The sequence below is a fragment of the Elephantulus edwardii genome, unplaced genomic scaffold (assembly GCF_000299155.1).
Source record: "Elephantulus edwardii isolate Elephantulus edwardi_28Jun2011 unplaced genomic scaffold, EleEdw1.0 scaffold00323, whole genome shotgun sequence".
NCBI lineage: Eukaryota > Metazoa > Chordata > Mammalia > Macroscelidea > Macroscelididae > Elephantulus > Elephantulus edwardii.
The window spans coordinates 2,160,548-2,184,228 of record NW_006400073.1 but is presented as its reverse complement, the minus strand read 5'-3'; the positions used below and the strand labels follow the sequence as shown (position 1 = coordinate 2,184,228).

General features: G+C 40.3%; 1 protein-coding gene across 1 annotated transcript in view; it reads left to right on the top strand.

Moving 5' to 3' along the window:
* ARHGAP32 (Rho GTPase activating protein 32) overlaps positions 1–23,681 on the top strand; it is a 385,046-nt gene that overhangs the window by 173,485 nt on the left and 187,880 nt on the right. The window contains exons 8-9 of the mRNA XM_006901383.1: positions 2,867–2,989; positions 13,896–13,973. Of these exons, the coding sequence (XP_006901445.1) occupies positions 2,867–2,989; positions 13,896–13,973 (201 nt within the window). The remainder of the gene's footprint in view (positions 1–2,866; positions 2,990–13,895; positions 13,974–23,681) is intronic.

Below are 23,681 nucleotides of genomic sequence, written 5' to 3'. Positions count from 1 at the left end.
CCGGATAATCTGTTCTGCATATAGGTTGAAAAGGTATGGAGATAGGATGCATCCCTGGCATATGCCCTTCCCAATTTTGAACCATGCAATGTTCCAAAATTAAAAGCAATAATATTCCAAGTAGAGGTTCCAACAGTGGCACAAATCAAATTACCGAGGGAAGGTAGTTCTTAAAATAAAAGGCTTATTGACTAGCACTTTGTCTATTATAATATAAAGGTTAGCAACAACAAGATGTAGAGGCTCAACTACGTTGTTTATTGTTCTTAAGTCCTGGACCAAGTTCCATCTACCACTGGGTTGTTTTACAACTCGGAAGACCGCGTGCAAGGCAGAGGTGAAGTAAGGAGGTGCTTATGAGGTTTTCCGTCAGTTCCAACAACTAAGAAATAGTGCGAAGAGTTGGGACGTCAGAAGGCTTTTAGGACCAAATAATAGGTTCTTGTGTCCAGGAGAAAAATTAATATACTTACCAGTAATGTTTATGCTCACCCGCGCCTCTTCTGGGGGAATCTAAATCATTGAAGCGTCTTCCTTTGTTTCCAGCTGGGAGCTGGGGCCTGTCAGTCCTGTCAGCCACAAGGACCTGTGGGCCATCCTTGGCCATGTGTCCTTCATATTAATGTCCACACTTAAAGCAAGTGAGTGGGAGCTTCCTCTCTACTCCCTTGCCTGTCTGTGGCTCATGTCTGTGACTCTGTCTACTGAAGTGGCCCAGCTTTCCACAGTGGAAGCAATTCTGACCTCCTCTATTACCTTTGGGTGGCATTGTTTATGAGTAAGACTTCCTTTTTCTGACAGACCCTAAACTGGCAACAATAGCTGTCCCAATAATTTTGGCCTTTTTCTGGTCTTTTCTCCTCCCTCTAGATCCCAGTTGTTAAAAGAGGGAAAATTTAAACATATAACAAATAATTTTGAACAATTTAATCTTTTAAGTTTAAGGCTAGAAATATTAACAGTATGATCATTTCCAGTCCAGAGATACGTGTTCCAATGCAGTTCCTATTTTCCATAAATGGTTTTGGTAAGAAGAATATTGTAAATGTGGGTATAGTTCCACTATTCCTCCTGCATGCCATGATACAGTGTTATTAGCATGAGCAGTTATAAATCCATTGCCTTCCTTATTCTAACTTAAACTTTTTAAAATTTGAATTTTTTATTAAATTTTCTAAAAATTTACAGAGACTTTGGATTTCCATTCATTCATTGTTGCACATTTCTCCCCTCCCAACCCTCCTGCCCAGAACACTACCCTCCTGGAAAAGTAAAAGAAAAATTCAGGTGTACTCCAGCATGTAGCCATTGCTCTAGACTCCTGTCATGACAGAAATACCTAATCACATCTCCCTTTTAAACAGTTTTCTCCCTCATCTGTTTCAGTGCACTATACATTATTGAACCCATCTTTCTCAGTCTCTTCCCAACCCCAAGGTCAGTCCTGTTTTAGAACAGTGGTACCATGCAATATTTGTCCTTTTGTGACTGGGATACTTCACTCAACATATTGTTCTTCAGATTCACCCATTTTGAATAGTATTGTATGAGTTCCTTGTTTTTCAATGCAGCATAGTATTCCATTGTGTGAACATACCATAGCTTCTCTATCCATTCATTTGTTGATGGGGCACGTTAAGCCTTTCAATTTACATTGTTGCTCTTCAGCATTCTGGGGATCACTGCCAGCCGACTTTCTCAATGCAATATGTCTTTTGAATTTTTGACTGCTGATACCAAAGGTATGGATCCAAGTTAAGATTAAATTAGTAACAGCTTCAGTCTTCTTGCCATCTATCATAATATTGTCTTTTGGCCCAGTGGTGAAGATTTTTTGTTTTCTTGATGTTGAAATGTAATCCATATTGAAAGCTGTAGTCCTTGATTTTCTGCAGCAAGGTCTTTGAGTCCTCCTCACTTTCAGCAAGCAGAGTTGTATCCTCTATATAGGGTAGGTTGTTGATGACTTTTCCTCCAAATTTGGTGCCACATTTTTTCATAAGTCCACCTTCTTGAGTGATTTGTTCAGCGTACAGATTGAATAGGTATGCAGAAAAGATACAACCCTGACACACACCTCTCTTGATTTTAAAATATGCATTCTTCACTTGCTCTGTTTTGACAGCTGTGCTTTGATCTGGGTATAAGTTTCAGAAGAGCATAATTATGTGTTCTAGGATTCCCGTTCTGCTTAACATTAGCCATAATTTATTATGATAGACACAGTAAAATGCCTTTGAATATTCAAAACACAGATAGAGATCCTTCTGGTATTCTCTGATTTCTGCCAACTAAACATCAGCATTGATGTCTTTGAGTGGCCATGGTCTCTTCTAAATTTGGCTTAAATTTTTGGCAATTCTCTGTTGATTTATTGTTCTAGATATTTTTACTCATCAACAAGATTTTGCTTGCACGTAGTATGAATGATATTGTTCAATAATTTCCACATTCTGTTGGAGCACTTTTTTTAGGAATACAAGTATAAAAAAATTAAAAAAAACAAACATAAGTCACAACCTGCTACAAAAGTGAAAATTGTGGAACCATCTGAAATTTGTGTTTTCCTGAAGTGTTATGAGATGGTGTCCAGGTGTTGCCAGGCACCAGGGCACAGAATTGATGGGATCCATGGAGTTAAGGCTACAGTAAAATCATTGATAATAATTAGACTTTAATATTATGAAGATTACATGAAATCATATAGCCGCATGTATAGTGCAATGACTGGTATATTTTAAGCACTCAACAGTAGTTTTTTGTTCTGTTTTGAAGTTAATTACTCCTAAATCAATTTGAACATTTATAACAAGAGAAAACTGCAGTCCATGTTTTGAGCATTTCATGGTGCATATTTTTATCACAGATTGACAATAAGGGGAATCACCTCCTAGTTCATGAGGAATCATCCATCAACACGCCTGCTGTTGGTGCTGCCCACGTTATCAAGAGGTATACTGCTCGGGCCCCTGATGAGCTGACCTTAGAGGTAATCAGTAATTAGTTCTTGCTCTCTGGCCACTCTCATCTTTAACTCTATCTATTTTAATTAAAATATTCATTCTCCAGGCTGTCTGTATTTTCATTATCATTCAGCTTTGAATGACTTCCATTTTTGTTTATCATTCTGAAAAATCACTTCTTCTGAGAAGCCATTTTTGATCTTTCTATCCCAAATCCATGCAAATACATACTCCCAAAAAGAGTGGATTGAATGTTACTCTGACGTGTCTTCATAGCCTACCTCTAGCATGTAATGTATTACATTTGATCATAATTGTGCCAATTTTCTCCCCATATACAATGATCATCTTTTGAACAAGATCTGAATCTTCTGTTTTTATTCTATATCTAATGCTATTGTATTCTCAATATTTGTTGCAAAATTGATTTACTGCTGTGAGGTTCTAGAGGAAGGGATTTAGTTTTTCTCTCTCTAAAAAGAAATACTACGTGATATGAGATATCAGCAGATTATTCAGTTCAAAACTAGTAGTTTAAAATGGTGTTTTAATTGTTCTCAAACCACAGTTTTGGATATTGCACAAAACCTTGAAAGATGTCCTATCAATAAGTAATTATGTCTTTATAAAGGTGGCCTATTTTAGACTTGAAGAACCATTTTGGAATCAACTAAGAAAAAGTCCTATAAGAATGTTGTTGTTGTTGTTGCTGTTATATGCTGTCGCGTCGCCTGCGACTCATAGCAACCCTAAACCCTGTTCTATCCTGTGCCAATCTCACTGTCTCCAACGCACCCACCCTGATTACCCCAGTCATTGAATCAATCCACCTCAGGGTCTTGCTCTCCTGCGCTGTCCCTCCACCCTCCCAAGCATGATGTTCCTCTCTAAGGACTGATCCCTCCTTGCAACATGTCCAAAGTATGTCAGATGAAGCTTCAGAATTCTTACTTTCAAGGAGCAGCCTGCTTTAACCATCTCGAGGATGACCCTGTTCATTTTTTTAGTAGTCCATAGTATATTCAATACTCTTTTCCAACCCCACAGCTTAGGCTTCATTATCCTTCTATCCTCCCTTGTTACTGTCCAGCTCTGTGACGCATAGCAAGTGACTGCAAAGACCCTGGCCCGTATCAGGAGCACCTTTGTCTCCAGGGTGATACCATTGCTCTTCAGTACTTTGGAGAGCACACTTTTTAACAGCAGCCTTTCCCATCACAATACGTCTTTTAATTTCCTGGCTGCTGGTTCCAAGAATATTGACTGTGGAGCCACGCAAACTAAAGCTGTTAACAATCTCAATCTCTTCACCATCCATTACTAATGCTGCCAATTAACCCTGTGGTTGAGAATTTTTGTCTTCTTGATATTGAGCCTCAATCCAAAGGAGCTGTAGTCCTTTGACCTTCTGTAGCAAGCGCTTCAGGTCCTCCTCAGGTTCAGCAAGCAGGGGTGTGTCATCTGCATAACGTAGATTGTTGATGAATCTTCTTCTCATCCTGATGCCACACTTCTCCTCATACAGACGCAGCCTCCTGTATAATCTGTTCTGCCTATAAATTGAAAAGGTATGGAGGTAGGACATATCCTTGGTGTACATCCTTCCCGATTTTGAACCATGCAGTGTTTCCTTGCTCTGTTCTGACGACTGCATCCTGGTCCAATTATAGGTTTTGCATTAGCACAATCAAGTGTTCTGAGATTCCCATTCTTCTCAGAGTCAGCCACAGTTTGTTGTGATCCACACAATCAAATGCCTTTGCATAATCAATGAAACACAGGTAGACATTCCTGGTACTCCCTGCTTTCATCCATGATCCATCTAACATTAGCTATAAAATCCCTAGAACCACAACCCCTTCTAAACCCAGTCTGCACTTTTGATAGTTCTCCATTGATATGCTGCTCCAGTCATTTTTGGATAATATTCAGCAGAATCTTGCTTAAATGTGATAATCAATGATATTTTTTGTTAATTTCCACAGTCTATTGGATGACCTACAAGAATATACTAACCTAAATAACATAGTTTAACAATATTTTTATCATCAGCAGTATAACTTTTTTTATTGAAGAATATAATTTAATGAAATAGCATATGAGCAAGAGCCTATGGTGATGAAGGAAGAAGTTCAAGGAAATAGCAAAAAATAAGGCCCCAGGAATAGATGGTATACCAATTGAAGTATTTCAGAAAACAGATGTTGCCCTGGATGTGCTTACCAAGTTGTGCCAAGAAATGTGGAGAACAACCACTTGGCCAACTGACTGGAAGAGATCTATATTTGTTCCCATTCCAAAGAAAGGTGACCCAACTGAGTGTGGAAACTACAGAACAGTGTCATTGATTTCACATGCAAGCAAGATTCTACTGAAGGTTATCCAAAAAGGATTAGAACAGCACATCATCAGAGAACTGCCGGAAGTCCAGGCTGGGTTTAGAAGGGGTCGTGGTACTAGGGATATTGTTGCTGATATTAGATGGATCTTGGCTGAAAGCAGAGAATACCAGAAGAATGTCTATCTGTGTTTCATTGATTATGCAAAGGCATTTGACTGTGTGGATAATAACAAACTGTGGCTGACTCTGAGAAGAATGGTAATCCCAGAACATTTAATTGTGCTAGTGCGAAACCTATACTTGGACCAAGAGGCAGTAGTCAGAACAGAGCAGGGTAACACTGCATGGTTCAAAATTGGTAAGGGTGTACACCAGGGATGCATCCTGTCTCCATACCTTTTCAACATGTATGCAGAGCAGATTATCCGAGAGGCTGGGCTCTATGAAGAAAATTGTGGCATCAGGATTGGTGGAAGATCTATTAACAATCTCCATTATGCAGATGACATAACCCTGCTTGCTGAAACTGAGGACCTCATGCACTTGCTTCGAAGGGTCAAGGACTGCAACCTTCAGTATGGACTGAGGCTCAATGTCAAGAAGACAAAGATTCTCACCACTGGACCAATTGGCAGCGTCAGGATGGATGGCGAAGAGTTTGAGATTGTTCACAGCTTCAGTTTGCTCGGCTCCACAGTCAACACTCTTGGCACCAGCAGTCAGGAAATCAAAAAGCATATCGCGATGGGAAAGTCTGTGGTTAGGGACCTCTCTAAAGTACTCAGGAGCAACGGTGTCTCTCTGGAGACTAAGGTGCACCTGATACAGGCCATGGTCTTTGCAATCTCTTGTTATGCATCAGAGAGTTGGACAATGACTAGGGAGGATAGAAGGAGAGTTGATGCTTTTGAGCTGTGGTGCTGGAGAAGAGTACTGAATGTACCATGGACTGCCAGGAAAACAAACAGATTCATCTTGGAGAGGATTAAACCAAGCTACTCCTTGGAGGCAAGGATTCTGTGGCTTCGTGTGACATACTTTGGACATGTTGCCAGGAGGGACGGGTCCTTGGAGAGGGACATCATGCTTGGGAGGGTGGAGGGACAGCGCAGGAGGGGAAGACCCTCTATGAGATGGATTGATTCAGTGACTGGGGTAATCGGGATGGGTGTGTCAGAGGTGGTGCGGTTGGCGCAGGATAGAGCAGGGTTTAGGGCTGTTGTGCATAGGGTCGCTATGAGTCGCAAACAACTCGATGGCACATAACAACAACATAACTCTAATATAGTATTAAAATTAATTTAGTGTCTTCCAGAGTCATTATTAAGCAAGCATACCCTAATACCACCACCAGGCAAAGATAATACCAAAAAAGAAAACTACAGACCAACATATCTCATGAATATAGATACAAAAATCCTTAACAAAATCCTAGCCAATAGAATCCAAAAGCACATCAAAAAGTAATTCACCATGACTAAGTGGGATTCATAACAGGTATGCATGAATGGTTCACCATAAAAAAAACTACAGCAGTCAACGTAATTCACCATATTAACAAAACAAATAACAAGAGCCATATGATCTTAGCATTTGATGCAGAAACGACATTTGACAAAATCTATCCCTAATCTAAGGAAAATTGGAATAGATGAGAATTTCCTGAAAAGAGTGAAATGTAAATGGTGCACTTCACTGGCTACTCTAAAAAACCATCCTTGCAATGTTCCTGGTCCGGCTCCTCACTCACTGCTGCCATGTACACTGCTTGCCTCCTTTTTTCTCTCCTCCTCTTCCTTCTCCTCCTCTTCTTCCTCCACCCCTTCTTCTGCCTCCTCTTCTTCCTCCTCTGCCAGCCACCACAGCCTCCGGAAGCTTTCTCACCAGAGTCCTCAAACTCACACTTTCTTGGAATCTGCTGCATTGGATCACTGCATTGGCCCACCATTTTAGACATGGCTATGAACACTAGCTCTGCGATCACCACCAAGGTCTTGAAGGAGGTGGCAGAGGAAGCAGAGAATGTAAGAAATGCCCCTGCTAACTAACTGGAATGGTAACAAGGAAGATGGGGAACAGGAAGCTGACAGTGCGGTAGATGAGGAGGAATAAGGTGGGCGTAGAGGAAGAGGAAGAAAGTGATCATGAAGAAGAGGATGGTGATGAAGATGAGGCTGAGGCAGCTACGGGCAAATGAGCACCTGAAAATGATGAGTATGGTGGTGGTGACACCAAGAAGCAGAAGACCAAAGAGGATGACTAGACAGCCAAAAAGGAGAAGTTAAATTTAAGAGAAAAAATGAAATGCCTCTGTGTCCTCTTTACTTTCCACTTCAAGTCATAGAACCTATCCATGGTCATCATTTAGTAGAGAGTCCCGCCTGCCCACCTTGGACAGCACCACCTGCAATTGATATATACTTACCACCACCAAACCAAACCCACAACATTAATTTGCAACATGGGGAAGAGAAAGAACCAAAACTTGCAAGGCCCTTTTTTTTCTTAAAAGTACTTTAAAAAGGAAAAATCTGTTTGTATTTTTATATGAATTTTATATTTTGTACATATTGTTAAGGGTCAGCCATTTCTAATGCTCTTGGGATGACCTAACCAGCCTTCAGAGCATTCCTTGTCCTAATTTTTACTTGACTTATGGTGTGACCATGTTTATTATAATCTCAGAGGAGAAGAAAAAAAAGCCAACCTTGTGAAAAAAGAAAAACACACACACACACACGCACACACAAATGAAATCTTATTTCAAGCATTCCAGTATCTTTGTTTGTGTATGTACTCAGCTTTACTAAAAGTAGTTGGTTTTGATTTTGGTTTTGTTTTTTTTTGGTTTTTTGGTTTTTTTTTTTTTTGGTCTATTAAGTTGCTGGGGTTTTTTGGTTTGTTTGTTTGGGGTTTTTTTGGCCTGTTTGGTATATATGTGAAGCAGTGTTGCCCAATAATAAATCAAAATTTTATTTTAATGATTTCTTCTTAGAAAAAATGTGTATGTGTAAAACCAAGTTCCAGTATTGCTCTCAATGGAGAAAGACTGAAAGCAATTGTCAACAGGGACCAGATAAGGATGCCCACTGTCTTGACTTCTATTAAATATTGTACTGGAAGTGCTTGCTAGAGCAATAGGACAAGAGAAGGAACTAAAGGCATTTAGGTCAGCAAAGAGATAGTTAAACTATCACAATACGCAAATGATATGTTATTGTACACAGAAAATCTCAAGGCTACAACAACAAAAATCTCAAACTGTTAGTGTTAGTAGACTAATTTAGTAGAGTGGCAGGATAGAAGATCAATATCCAAAAATCAGTGAGATTCCTCTACAGTGACAGAGAACTCAGAGAAGGAAACCATGAAAGCAGTATACCATTTACAGCAGCCAACCACAAATTGGTATACGTGGGAGTAAACTTAACTAGAGACACAGAAGACCTGTACAAAGAAAACTACAGAACATCCCTGTAAGACTCAATAAAAGTCCTAAATAAATGGAAAAATGTGCCCTTTTCTTGGATAGGAAGATTCAATATTGCAAAAATGACAGTTCTACCATAAACAATCTATATGTTCAGCACAATCCAAATACAAACCAAATTTGTTTTTCAAAGAGATTGAAAGGGAAACAGTCACTCCATGACCTTAAAAACATACAGCGGTAGTAACTGAAACAGTGTGGTACTGGTAGCATGACAGGCACATAGGCCAATGGAACAGAATTGGGAACCCAGAAATAGACCCAGCTATCTATGGTCAGTGGTCAGTCTATATTTGACAAGGAAATCAAAACTATCAAATGAGGAAATAACAACTTTTTACAAAATGGTGCTGGCAAAACTGGACTGCTACTTCCAGAAAGCTTTAACAGGATCAATATCTCACACCATACACAAAAATCAGCGCAAAGTGGATCAGAGACCTGGGAGTAAAACCCCAAACCATAAAGTTCATCAGAGACAAGCTGGGTTCAAGTTTAGACGGCTTAGTCTATGGTTTAAACAGACTGCCAAATACAGCTATAAATGCACTATCTTGAGTGGGTAAATTTGTTGAGTGTGACTTTCTAAAGATTAAATTCCTGTTTGCATCAAAATCTTTTCCCAACAGGGTGAAAAGAAAACCTACTGACTGGGGAAAAAAAGATTTGTCAATACCATTTTAGACAAAGTTATCATATGAACAGTTTACAGAATTCTACAGGACCTACACAGGAAAAAGACTGGCAACAATTACAAAATGGGCAAAAGACGTAGAAAGACTTTTCACAGAGGAAAATATTTGGATGGCCAACAGACACATGAAGAAATGCTCAAAATCACTGAAATGAGAGAGATGCAAATCAAAACCACAATGAGATACCATCTCATCCATCTCAATAATAGTAGCAGAGTTTAACAGTTTAACAGCAAGTTAATATATAATGGAGAGGATGTGGCAAGACATTGTTGTTCTTATGTACTGTCGAGTCACTTGTCACCCATAGCCACCCTGTGTACTGCAGCTCTGAACCCTGCCCTGTCTGAGCCAGTCTCACTAATTTCAGCACACCAACTTCCATTGCCCCAGGCGATGTTTCAGTCTCATCCAGAGTCTTCCTCTCCTTGCTGTCACTCCACCCTCCTGAGTGTGATGTCCTTCTCCAAAGGACAAGTCTCTCCTGGCCATGTGTGAAAAATATGTAAGAGGGATCTTCAGAATCACTTGGTTTCACTCTTTCCAAGACTTACATGTTTTCTTGGCAGTCCATGGTATGTTCAAGACTCTTCCCTAGCACCAACATTTGAAAGCATCAATTAAACTGTCATCCTTAGTCATTGTCTAGTTCTCTGATGCCAAGGAAGTAATTGTGAAGACCATGGCCTGTATTAGGCGCACCTTAGTGTCTAGATTGACATCGTTGCTTTTCAGTACTCTGGAGAGGTCCCTGACAGCAGATTTTCCCAGTGCAATTGGAAAATTTTCATTTCCTGAATGCTGGTACCAAGAGTATTGATTGTGGAGCTGAGCAAGCTGCAATCATTAGCAACCTCAGTCTCTTCTCCATCTATCACACAGTATTGCCAGTTGGCCCAATGGTGAGAATCTTTGTCTTCTTGTTGTTGAACTTCAATCCGTATTGAATACAACACTCCTTAATCTTCAGCAGCAAGCACTATTTTTTTTTTAGCAAGCACTATTGGATCGCAACAAATTGTGGCTAACCTTGAGGAAAATTTGAATCCCATAATACTTTATTGTGCTTATGTGAAACTTGTACTTGGACCAGGAAGCAGTCCTCTACACAGAGCAGGGAAACACTGCATTGTTCAAAATCAGGAATAAAGTGCATCAGGGATGCATCCTGCCTCCATACCTTTTCAACCTATATGCAGAACAGATCGTTTGAGAAATAGGATTTTATGAGGAGGAATGTGGCATCAGGCTTGGAGGAAGACTCGTCAACAACCTACATTATGCAAAAGACACATCCTTTTGGTGAGGTAGGAACTCATATACACTGTTGGTAGGGTTATAAAATGGTACAACCATCCTGGAAGGCAGTTAGGTGGTTCCTCAAAAGGCTGAACGTAGACATTCCATATGATCCAGGTATTCCACTGTTTGAAGTACGCTGTCGTTGTTATGTGCCGTCGAGTCGCTTGCGACTCATAGCGACCCTATGTACAACAGCCCTAAACTCCGCTCTGTCCTGTGCCAATCGCACTGTCTCTGACACTCCCATTCCAATTATCCCAGTCACCGAATCAATCCACCTCATAGAGGGCCTTCCTCTCCTGCGCCGTCCCTGCACCCTCTCAAGCATGATGTCCCTCTCCAAGGACTGGTCTCTCCTCACACCATGTCCAAAGTATGCTAGACGGAGCCTCAGAATCCTTGCCTCCAAGGAGCCACCCGGTTTAACCCTTTCCAGGACAAATCTGTTTGTTTTGCTAGCAGCCCATGGTATTCTCAATACTCTTCTTCAGCACCACAGCTCAAAGGCATCAATTCTCCTTCTATCCTCCTTGGTCATTGTCCAACTCTCTGATGCATAACAAGTGATTTCGAAGACCATAGCCTGTATCAGACGCACCTTAGTCTCCAGAGAGACACCATTGCTCTTCAGCACTTTGGAGAGGTCCCTAACAGCAGACTTTCCCATGGCAATGTGCCTTTTAATTTCCTGGCTGCTGGTGCCAAGACTGTTGACTATGGAGCCAAGCAAACTAAAGCTGTGTACAATCTCAATCTCTTCACCATCCATCCTGATGCTGCCAATTGGTCCAGTGGTGAGAATCTTTGTCTTCTTGACATTGAGCCTCAATCCATATTGTAGGCTGCAGTCCTTGACACTCTGCAGCAGGCGCTTCAGGTCCTCCTCAGTTTCAGCAAGCAGGGTTGTGTCATCTGCATAACGCAGGTTGTTGATAAATCGTCCACCAATCTTGACCCCATATTTCTCCTCATAGAGCCCAGCCTCCTGGATAATCTGTTCTGCATGTAGGTTGAAAAGGTATGGAGATAGGATGCATCCCTGGCGTATGCCCTTCCCAATTTTGAACCATGCAGTGTTCCCTTGCTCTGTTCTGATGACTGCCTCCTGGTCCAAGTATAAGTTTCGCATTAGAATGATCAAGTGTTCTGGGATTCCCATTCTTCTCAGAGAAAATGAGAACTGAGGCACGAATGGAGACTTGTACACCAGTATTTATTGCACCATTATTCACCATCATAGGAACATGGAAGTAGCACAGATGTCCAACCATAATCAAATGGATTGAGAAATTATGGTACATTCATTTGATGGAATATTATGCAGTACGCAGGAGGAATGACTTTGTAAATCACTGCCTAACTGGAGGGACTGGAGAGCATTATGCCGAGTGAACTAACTCAGTCCCATAAGGACAAATACTGTTTAAGACCGTTATTGTAGGATATGTATGAAGATGCAGTGAGTGAGAACAGAGGGCTGAGGATTGGGGAGGTGCTTAATCATAGGGTTGCACAATTTGGTGAGTGGAGAGAGGGATGGGTAAAGGAAATGGGAAAGATCTGGTGTGAAAAGCAACATATACAAACATTGTAAGCAAACCAATATACAATAAAAATTTTATTTAAAAGAAATTATTTTGTTGTTTTGTGCTGTAATGTCAGCAATAATAAATATTCATTTATAGTAGGATGTATAGGCAGACAGATAAGAGGAATAGTCACAAGTGAAGGGACTACCCACGTGGCCCTGCTTAGTTTTGACAAATGATACATATACATGTTAATTTCAGGTGAAAGTTATTTTAATTGTTATAACTATATCTATGTATATAGCAGACTTAAATGGAGGCAAAGTTATGCAAACTTCTTAATTACTATTAAACAGCCTGCAGGAGTGAGTCACTGGTATAAGAACCTTATGATATAGTATCAGGGTACATCAGGGCCTTGTGACCCAACACAGTCCACAACAACAGTGTTCTGCATCCCGCTTTGGTGAGGAGCAGCTGGGTTCTTAAAGATATTTCAGGGGCCATGTAAGGTACACAAATAAAAATCTTTTAAATATATTCTTTTAATTCTTATATTATGCCTTTTTATAAGTTCATGCAAAGTCACTAGGTTATTTTTTTACAGTGAAGAAAGTCAGCTGTTTATAGTGGATAAATTTTGTACCATTCTCACTTCTTCACCAGTTCGAATCCACCAGCAATTTCTCTGGAGAAAAACAACCAATTTCCCCTCATGTGATTTACTGCCTCAGAAAGCTCAATCATGAGCTGATTTGCACTTGATGGCAGTGAGTTGAGTTACACCCTCAGTTAAAAGGAGTGTATACTCTTTGCCATCAGGCTAATTCCAATGCCTAGCAGCTCTGCACAGTGGAGTTGAGCTTCACCTTAAGCTTGCCATGCCTGTATATCATTTCAGAAGCGTACTCCCACATCTTCTCCTGTGGAACTGCTCGTCAGTTCAAACCATAGACTTTTCAGTTAGCCACTGTGTCTCCAAGGCTCCTGAAAGAAGTAAAGTAGTTATCAATTTTCCACTTACAGAGAATAATTTAGAGATTTCAAACATCTTAGACCATTTCCTGTATGATTAACTAAGATATGTCAAGTGCTAAGCACAGTGATTGCCACATGGGACACACGCACTATGTGTAGTATTAGTCGAAGCTGTCATATTTCTAAATACAAATATTTACTCACTAATGTAGTATTAATATAAGCATCCCTTTTTCTAAACATAAGCGTTTAAAAGTGTTCTTTATGAGACAATTTGACAGTGCCAGTAGAAACAAAGTACTTTATTTGTATTGTGATAGCTATCATTCAAAAATACTATGGTTCATTATTTTCTCTCTTTTTAAATTTACTGCACTTCAGTTGGATCATAGTCTTTGTGCTGCTTAACCTTTTAGACATTACCTTAATAGTCAGATTATTGAGGTGTGTTTTTTTTAAAGAAAGTGGTGGTTCATTTTTACATAATAAAATACTATAAGAAAGCATTTAATTCTTTTTATAGATTTCTCATTTAGACTATAGACATAAAACCTGGCTTAAAATATGTCTAATATACTTAAATTTTGTTTTTCCTAGGTGGGGGACATTGTTTCCGTTATTGATATGCCCCCCAAAGTATTAAGCACATGGTGGAGAGGCAAGCATGGATTCCAGGTAAGTAGAATTAAGTTAACAATTAAGTAAACAAAGAATGATACCAAAACCAAACGTCCTGCTGTTGAGTCAATTGCCATTCATGGTGGCTCCTTCTCCGGGTCCCTGTGTAACTCATCATGGGAGGAGACTGTCCATTTTCCCCCCAGGGAGCAGTTGGAAAACTTGAGGGACTCACCTTTTGTTTAGCAGCTCAGCATGCTATGCACTGCACCCCCAACACTTCATAACAAAGAATTAGATGTGAAAAGTCCCCAAAATGGTATTTTTATGTATACTTAATATTTGTAAAACATGAAGAAACAGAATTTGTCATAAAACTTTTGTCTGCAATGAAAAATATAGGTGATAATGACAATAAACTTAGATTTCCTTTTTCATTTATTGTGGTAGATGCTTTCTCTTTTTTTCTTCTCTAAATTGCTATAGCCAAAGTGTCATAGTAATTATTAGATATCTTGAGCTATGAGTACATCTTATATAGAATTAACTCATTTTGCTGAAAGTGGTGTTATATCTACTGTCATTGTATTCAAGGATGTATCAGGAACTTATTTCTATAACCACTGATTAGTATTCCACTGTCACAACCCTGCTTGCTGAAACTGAGGAGGACCTCATGCACTTGCTGCAGAGGGTCAAGGACTGCAGCCTTCAATATGGATTGAGGCTCAATGTTAAGAAGACAAAGATCTTCACCACTGGGCCAGTTGGCAACATTAGGATGGATGGTGAAGAGATTGAGATTGTTTACCGCTTTAGTTTGCTTGGATCCACAGTCAACACTCTTGGCCCTAGCAGCCAGGAAATTAAAAGACATATTGTGATGGGAAAATCTGCTGTTAGGGACCTCTTCAAAGTACTGAAGAGCAGTGGTGTCACTCTGGAGACTGAGGGGTACCTGACATGTGTCATGGTGTTTGCAGTCACTTATTAGCGTCAGAGAGTTGGACAATAACTAGGGAGGATAGAAGGAGAATTGATGCCTTTGAGCTGTGGTGCTGGAGAAGAGTACTGAAGGTACCATGGACTGCTTAGAAAACAGAGTCATCCTGGAGAAGGTTAAACCAGGCTGCTTCTTGGAGGCAAGGATTCTGAGAGGAATATCATGCTTAGGAGGGTGGAGGGACAGTGCAGGAAGCGGAGGTCCTCTGTGAGGTGGATTGATTCAGTGACTGGAATAATCGGGATGGGTGTGCCAGAGACAGTGCAATTGGCACAGGACAGAGCAGAGTTTAGGGCTGTTGTACATAGGGTCGCTATGAGTTGCAAGCAGCTCAGTGGCACATAACAACAACAGCCACATCTCATTTGAATTTCTTGATCATCTACTACTGGAACTCTGAGGTCGTTTCCTCCTTTTTGTTATTATGACTAGTGCTGTGATGAACATAGATATACACGAAACTTTGTGTCACCTCTTTAAATTTCTAAGGTTTGTCCTTAGAAGTGCTCTTGCTGAGTCATACCACACTTTAAGAATTTTTTTTTGATATTTTAATGAAAGTTTATAGAGAACTTGGATTTCCATTCATTCATTGTTGTACATTTGACTCTCTGCCACACCCCAGTTCACTTTCCTCATTGAAAAAAAATCTTTCGTTGTACGATTCCCCTGCCCCAGTCCACAATACTATGCAGCTCTTATTCTGGACTGATGTCATGCAAATAATACCTAATCATATTTGAACCTTACCTTGGCTCTTAATTTTGGTTGGACCTTTGGGCCTGTGATCCTCAGGCCTAGATTTCATTGTTTTTGGTCAGTCTTATAAGTGGTATAGCACTGGTCTTTGCTGTACAGAGGTAACTTGTGGTGGCTTTGAACACTGTGACACTGATGTGTCATATATGATAATGGTTACCCATGGTGGACAGTGTTTGGTGGAGATCCACGGTTCAAGTTTGGCCGAAGAAGTGACATCCACTTCTGAAAGAGCTTTCCTCTGGAAACCCTATGAACTTGGAGAAATGATGGAAGTTATACAGGTGTTCAGGTCTTTCGTTCATAGGGTCACTATGACTGCACTTAACAACAACAGCATCAACATTCTTTTTAAGCAGTTCTTTCTCTCATGTGTTGTTAGTGCAGTGTACATTGTTTATTCCTTCTTTTCTTAGTTTTCCCTCAACCCCCATGCCAGTCCTGGCTTATAACAGTGGCATTTTGCAGTATTGTCCTTTTTTTGACTGAGGTATTTCACACAGCGTAATGTCCTCCAGCTGTGACACGGATGTGTCAAATGCATTAATGGTTGGCTACCCAGTGCAGACAAGAGAGTGGGGTGGAGCTCCCCGATTAAAACAAGTGTGGAAGGAGGAGTGGCATCCACTTCCATAATAGCTTGCCTCCGGAAACCCTGTGAACCTGGAGAGAGGATGAAAGGCATCCAAACATCGAGGACTCTCCTTCCTAGGGTTGCTATGAGTTGCCTGCGACTCGATGGCACTTAACAACAACAACAACAACAACAACAATGTCCTCCAGGGTCACCCATTTTGTGTAATATTTCATGAGTCCCTTGTTTTTCAGTGCTGCAAAATATTCCATTATGTACCACAGCTTCTCTATCCATTTGTTTGTTTATGGGCATTTGAGTTATTCTGTCTCTTTGCTGTTGTGAACAGTGCAGCAGTAAACATGGGTGTGCATATATCTGGGTTGCAGTTCTGATTTTAGCATATATTCCTAGTAGTGGAATTGCACCATCCTGCCTTCCATAGTGGTTGTACCATTTTACACTCCCACCAGCAGTGAATAAGGGTTCCAGTTTTTCTACAACCTTGCAGCATTGTTCATTTACTTCACCAAAAGAAGACATTCAGGTGTCGAACAAACACATGAAGAAATGCTCAAAATCACTAGCTCTAAGAGAGATGCAAATCAAAACAACTGTGAGATTTCATCTCACCCTAGTAACAGTAGCAAAATTCAAGAGAGCCGCAAACAACAAATGATTTAGAATTTTTTAAAGGAATTTCCAGACTGTTTTTCACAGTAACATGCCATTTTACGTTTCTGTCAGCCTTGAATGTTGTTGTTCTTGTTGTTGTTGTTAATGTGCCGTCAAGTGGCTTGCGACTCATAGCAACCCTATGTACAACAGCCCTAAACCCTGCTCAATCCTGTGCCAATCACACTGCCTCTGACATACCCATCCTGATTACCCCAGTCATTGAATCAATCCACCTCATAGAGGGTCTTCCCCTCCTGCGCTGTTCCTCCACGCTCCCAAGCATGATGTCCCTCTCCAAGGACCTGTCCCTCCTTACAACATGCCCAAAGTATGTCAGACTAAGCCCGAGAATCCTTGTCTCCAAGGAATAGCCTGGTTTAACCCTCTCCGGGATGAATCTTGTTTGTTTTCTTGGTAGTCCATGGTACATTCAATACTCTTCTCCAACATCACAGCTCAAAGGCATCAATTCTCCTTCTATCCTCCCTAGTCATTGTCCAACTTTCCGATGCATAACAAGTGATTGCAAATACCATGGCCTGTATCAGGCGTACCTTCATCTCCAAAGAGACACTGTTGCTCTTGAGTACTTTAGAGAGGTCCCTAACAGCAGACTTTCCCATCGCAATACGGTTTTTTATTTCCTGGCTGCTGGTGCCAAGAGTGTTGACTGTTGGAGCCGAGCAAACTGAAGCTGTGAACAATCTCAATCTCTTCGCCATCCATCCTGATGCTGCCAACTGGTCCAGTGGTGAGAATCTTTGTCTTCTTGACATTGAGCCTCAGTCCATACTGAAGGCTGCAGTCCTTGACCCTCTGCAGCAAGTGCATGAGGTCCTCCTCAGTTTCAGCAAGCAAGGTTATGTCATCAGTATAATGCAGATTGTTAAGAGATCTTCCACCAGTGCAGACGCCACACTTCTCATAGACCCCAGCCTCTCAGATAATCTGCTCTGCGTACAGGTTGAAAGGGTGTGCAGATAGGACACATATCTGGCGTACACCCTTCCCAGTTTTGAACCGTGCAGTGTTACCCTGCTCTGTTCTGATGACTACCTCTGCCGTGAATAAGATTTCCAATTTTTCTCCATCTCCTCCTGACCTTGTTATTTTCTGTTTTCTTTGTTTTTTAATCTTGGTTATCCTAATGGGAATGAAATAGTACTTCTTTGGAGTTGTAAAACTCATAGGTTCTTTGCAGTAAATATAAAACTAAGTAGAACCTTGATTTATCATTTTTCCTAGTTAAAATGTTGATTCTCCATGCCGTTAGAAACGAGCAATACACTTAAGGATTTCAAAGATGATAAAATAAAAAAAAACTAGCTTTAAACTGACTATTATGTTTTGCTCTTAGTCATTGCTGCTAACTTTCTTGTCACCTTATGTTGCAGACCAAGGATAAAGTGTTTTTATAATTATTAATAATGAGACAGACTACCAAGAATGAGATAGAACAGAGAACATAAAAACAGGGGGCGAGTAGTTTTCATGACTGAAGGCCTCAAGCTGTGCCTCTCTGGGTATTTATTGAGAATCATAAGGATGGTAAACAAAGGAAAATCATAAGGGAGTACAAAACAAAAACAAGGGATCATGGGGATGTCTTTTGCAGATAGGGCCAAGATCCTCTCCATTGTTTACTTTATGCTTATCTCAGGAAGGAGGGATTCAGTAAATACAAACTAAGAACAATGTTGGGTGTCTTAGGGTCAACTCTAGCTCCTATTATGCCTCCCTTATATGCTGATATATCATGTGGTCTACTCTTAAAGTATTAAATTTGATATCCGGCTTCCCTCAACCTTAGACAAAGTCATTTCTGTTTATTGGACTTTAATTTCTTCCTAAAATCAAACAGTTCTGCATATAACGTCTCAGTACTGGCTCTGACTGGCTTATAGAAACCCTTTCTGCAACAGAATGAAGCCTTGCCCGGTCCTGCACCAAGCCTCACAACTTGTGCTGTGCTGAAGTCACTGTTCTAATCTCTGTATCAGGTAGCCTCCTGTATTCCAGGCTTGGTACCTTATTCCAACAATTAATTTATTACCCAAACAAATGAATTCTTTTAACAGTCTATATTTCCTATGATAAAACTAGTTGAAAGTAATTAATTGCTTAAATAAAGTATTTAAAGATAGGGTTGTTTTTTTTAAACTTTTTAAGAAACTACTGAATAGTTTTTTTTAATTAATTGTGCAGCATATAATACTATGTTCAATCCTAATTGGTCTCTGGTCTCAGAAAAGGCAGGCTTTTCTGCTTAGAGCATTGTGGAGCATGAATAGAAGAAGAAGTGGTACATGGGATATACAGTGAGGTCTCCTGAAATCTAAAGCAGGTCTTTAGAATGGAGTTGTACAAAAGCTTTAAAAAAGAGGGAAGGAAGGAAGGAAGGAAGGAAGGAAGGAAGGAAGGAAGGAAGGAAGGAAGGAAGGAAGGAGAAAAAAAAATTCTAGTGTTTTAGTGAAATAATCTGCATAATTCATTGTCCCTTGTTTCATAAATACTCATTCATTTAAAAGAGCCCCTCATAGCTAATAGTGGTTGGCAGCAGAAGCTGTATGTGGTAAACATCTGTTGAATATTTCTTATAAAAGATGTTGCTGGATAACTGAACTTATGGGAGGAAAATCAAGTTTGGTAATCCTCCATGAATCTGAATCATTAAATGGTTGAGCTGATACCCTCACATTGCCTGAAGATTACTAAGGAAGATTTCTTCCAAATCAGGCCCAACTAGTTGTACTCTGTAGGCTTTCAGTGGCCAATTTCATCATCTACTCTTAGGTTATTTACTCTATTCCTCATTTTTTTATCCTAAACCTTTCTTTCTTAGCCTGCAAAAAAGGAAAGATCAACTAATTATATATGTTGTTATAGAGACATTGTTTTGTTTTTATTTTCATTATTAACATATGCCAGAGAATGCAATAATTAATATATTTGTTGTTGTTGTGTGGTTATATGCCGTCGAGTCGTTTGCGACTCAAAGCAACCCTGTGTACAACAGCCCTAAACCCTGCTCTGTCCTGTGCCAATTGCATTGCCTCTGGCACTCCCATCCCAATTACGCCAGTCACTGAATCAATCCACCTCATAGATGGTCTTCCCCTCCTGCGCTGTCCCTCTACTCTACCCAGCATGATGTCCCTCTCCAAAGACCTGTCTCTCCTTGCAACATGTCCAAAGTATTTCAGGCGAAGCCCCAGAATCCTTGCCTCTGAGGAGCAGCCTGGTTTAACCCTCTCTTGGATGAATCTGTTTGTTTTCTTGTCAGTCCATGGTACATTCAATACTCTTCTCCAGCACCACAGCTCAACGGCGTCATTTCTTCTTCTGTCCTCCCTAGTCATTGTCCACCTCTCTGATGCATAACCAGTGGTTGCAAAGACCATGGCCTGTATCAGGCGCACCTTTGTCTCCAAAGAGACACCGTTGCTCTTGAGTACTTTAAAGAGGTCCCTAACAGCAGACTTTCCCATCGCAATACGTTTTTTTTATTTCCTGGCTGCTGGTGCCAAGAGTGTTGACTGTGGAGCCGAGCAAACTGAAGCTGTGAACAATCTCAATCTCTTCGCCATCCATCCTGATGCTACCAATTGGTCCAGTGGTGAGAATCTTTGTCTTCTTGACATTGAGCCTCAGTCTATACTGAAGGCTGCAGTCCTTGAGCTTCTGCAGTAAGTGCATGAGGTCCTCCTCAGTTTCAGCAAGCAGGGTTGTGTCATCTGTATAACGCAGATTGTTAATAGATCTTCCACCAATCCTAACGCCACACGTCTCCTCATAGAGCCCAGCCTCTCGGATAATCTGCTCTGCATACAGGTTGAGAAGGTATGGAGATAGGACACATCCCTGGCGCACACCCTCCCCAATTTTGAACCATTCAGTGTTGCCCTGCTCTGTTCTGACGACTGCCTCTTGGTCCAAGTATAGGTTTCGCATTAGCATGATTAAATGTTCTGGGATTCCCGTTCTTCTCAGAGTCAAATGCCTTTGCATAATCAGTGAAACACAGATAGACATTCTTCTGGTATTCTCTGCTTTCAGTTAAGATCCATCTAACATCGGCTACAATATCCCTAGTACCATGACCCCTTCTAAACCCAGCCTGGACTTCTGGCAGTTCTCTGCTGGTGTACTGTTCCAGTCGTTTTTGGATAATCTTCAGTAGAATCTTGCTTGCATGTGAAATCAATGCTGTTGTTCTACAGTTTCCACACTCAGTTGAGTCACCCTTCTTTGGAATAGGAACAAATATTGATCTCTTCCAGTCATTTGGCCAAGTGGTTGTTCTCCAGATTTCTTGGCACAGCTTCGTGAGCACATCCAGGGCAGCATCTGTTAGCTGAAATATGTCAATTGGTATACCATCTATTTGCCATCATTTCCTGGGCCCTTATTTTTTGCTATTTCCTTCAAAGCAGCTTGAACTTCTGCCTTCATCACCATAGGCTCTTGCTCAAAGTTATTTCATTAAATTCTTCTGTATCTGCCAATTCCTTCCTATACAATGACTCAGTATATTCCTTCCATCTTCTTTTGATACCTCCTGGATCATTTAACATTCTGCCAGAAGCATCCTTTATTGTAGCAACTCGAGGTTTGAATTTGTTCTTCAGTTCCTTGAGCTTAAGAAATTCTGAAAGGACTACAAAAATGTGTTGGCCATGATGGAGATTGTGGTGATTATTAGATTCAAATCTATTGTTCATGGGGTCACCGTGAGTCATAGTCAGCTCCCTAGCACTTAAAGCAACAATGCTCTTTGGAGGCTAACATTGTGAAATTTCATCTAACATCCTTTGGGCATGTTGTCAGAAGGGGCCAGTCTTTGACCAAAAGAAAGACATCATGAAGGGAAAAGTACAGGGTCAATGAAAGAGAGGAAGACCCTCAACAAGATGGGTTGATACAGAGTCTGTGCAGCAATGAGCTTGAGCCTCACAGAAACCGAGCTGAGAGTGCCAGACACTGCAAGGCTCCAGTTTGTTTTGCACAGGATTGCTCTGCATCCTGGTCAACTTGATGGCATCCAGTAGCAGCATCTTGCCAGAGGAAGCTTGTCCTGCCAGCTATTTATGATGTTCCCTATCTTCATCATTCAATATTTTTTATCCTGTAAGAGTGATTCATTGTGCAATAGTTTGTTGGAAGGGAAAGGTGAAGGTATATTGGTTTTTTATATTTATGTGTGTGTGTGTATACACACACACACACACATACATATACGTATAATAAAAGTCCTCTTTATATCCCAATTTTAAAATTACAAATACCTGAAATAGTGTCAGGGTATTTTATATTTTGTTACCTAGTAGAACTGTTGCCAATCAAACCATCTTAGACAGTCTCAATTTGAGAAGACTATAAAAGCAGCATTGCTATGGTTCATTTAGAAGTCAGAAGCCCAGAAAGCTTAGTAAGTCCTATAAGGGAAGTGTCTGATGGACAATCCTTCAACATCCAGTGGCGTGGTTGTAAAAAACACTTGATTTGAGTTCCTGTATGTACCTTTATTTATGTAGTGGATATGTTATTCCAAAAATTGTTTTAGAGCGTTAGTTCATATTCTGAAAGTATTAGATGATATTGCTGTAAAGAAGCATTGTAATGTTATTACTCTTATGATTGTACTAAGAATTGGCCAGTGTTCAACCATTTCAGGAACTACATGTGATCAAGATAGTATTGAAGAAAGAAGTTCAAACACAACAAAGATATTAACAAATAAGAAGACTCCAAAATTTCACAAAATATCAGCTGAAATAGTCCAAAAAGTGGATACAGCCCTAGATATTCTCTATGCTAAGAAATCAGGAAGACTTCAACTTTATGGAAATGATCCACAATTGTGTCCATTCCAAAGAAATGGGATTCAATGGAATGTGGAGCTTATCAAGTAATAGCATTAATATAACACGCAAGTACAATCTGACTGAAGATAATTACAAACTGGTTGGAGCAGGACATGAGTGGAGTACTGCCAGAAATTCGAGCTAGATTCAGAGAGAGTGTGGAGGATGGATATTATTGCTCAGATAGCTTCAAAGAAGAGGATACCATGAACATATTTATCTGTGTTCTTTTGGCTCTGGACCACTCTTCTGTCAGTTTGCTGTGCTGTGGTGACTTCCATGTTGCTGTGGTACTAGAAGCTATCCCACCAGTATTTCAAAGACAAGCAGGGTCACCCTTGGTGAACAAGTTTCAGAGAGCTTCCAGGCAAAGACAGACAGGACAGGCCATCCTCTTCTGAAATAACAGGTCTAAAATCCTGTGCACAACAGGATAGATTGACATGGTGACTCACACAGTGGACTTGAACTTGACAAAGACTGTGAGGATCATGCAGAGTTTTTATTCATAGGGTAGTTAAGAGCCATAGTAGACTTGATAGCATCTAACAACATTGACCATAAAAAGACTTCTTTTTATACATTTATTTTAAATTGATTTTAATGAAAGTTTACAGAGACTGTGGATTTCTATTCATTCATTGTTGCACTTTTCTCCCTGTCTACCCCCCAATTCAGTTTTCTTTTTGAAAAGTAAAAAAAAAATGAGCACCACAACAAGATAAAGGTAAATAATCCAATAGAAAAATGGGCACAGGATATGAATAGACACTTCACCAAAGAAGACATTCAGATGGCCAACAAGCACATGAAGAAATGTTCAAAATCCCTAGTTCTAAGAGAGATGCAAATCAAAACAACTATGAGATATCATCTCACCCCAGTCA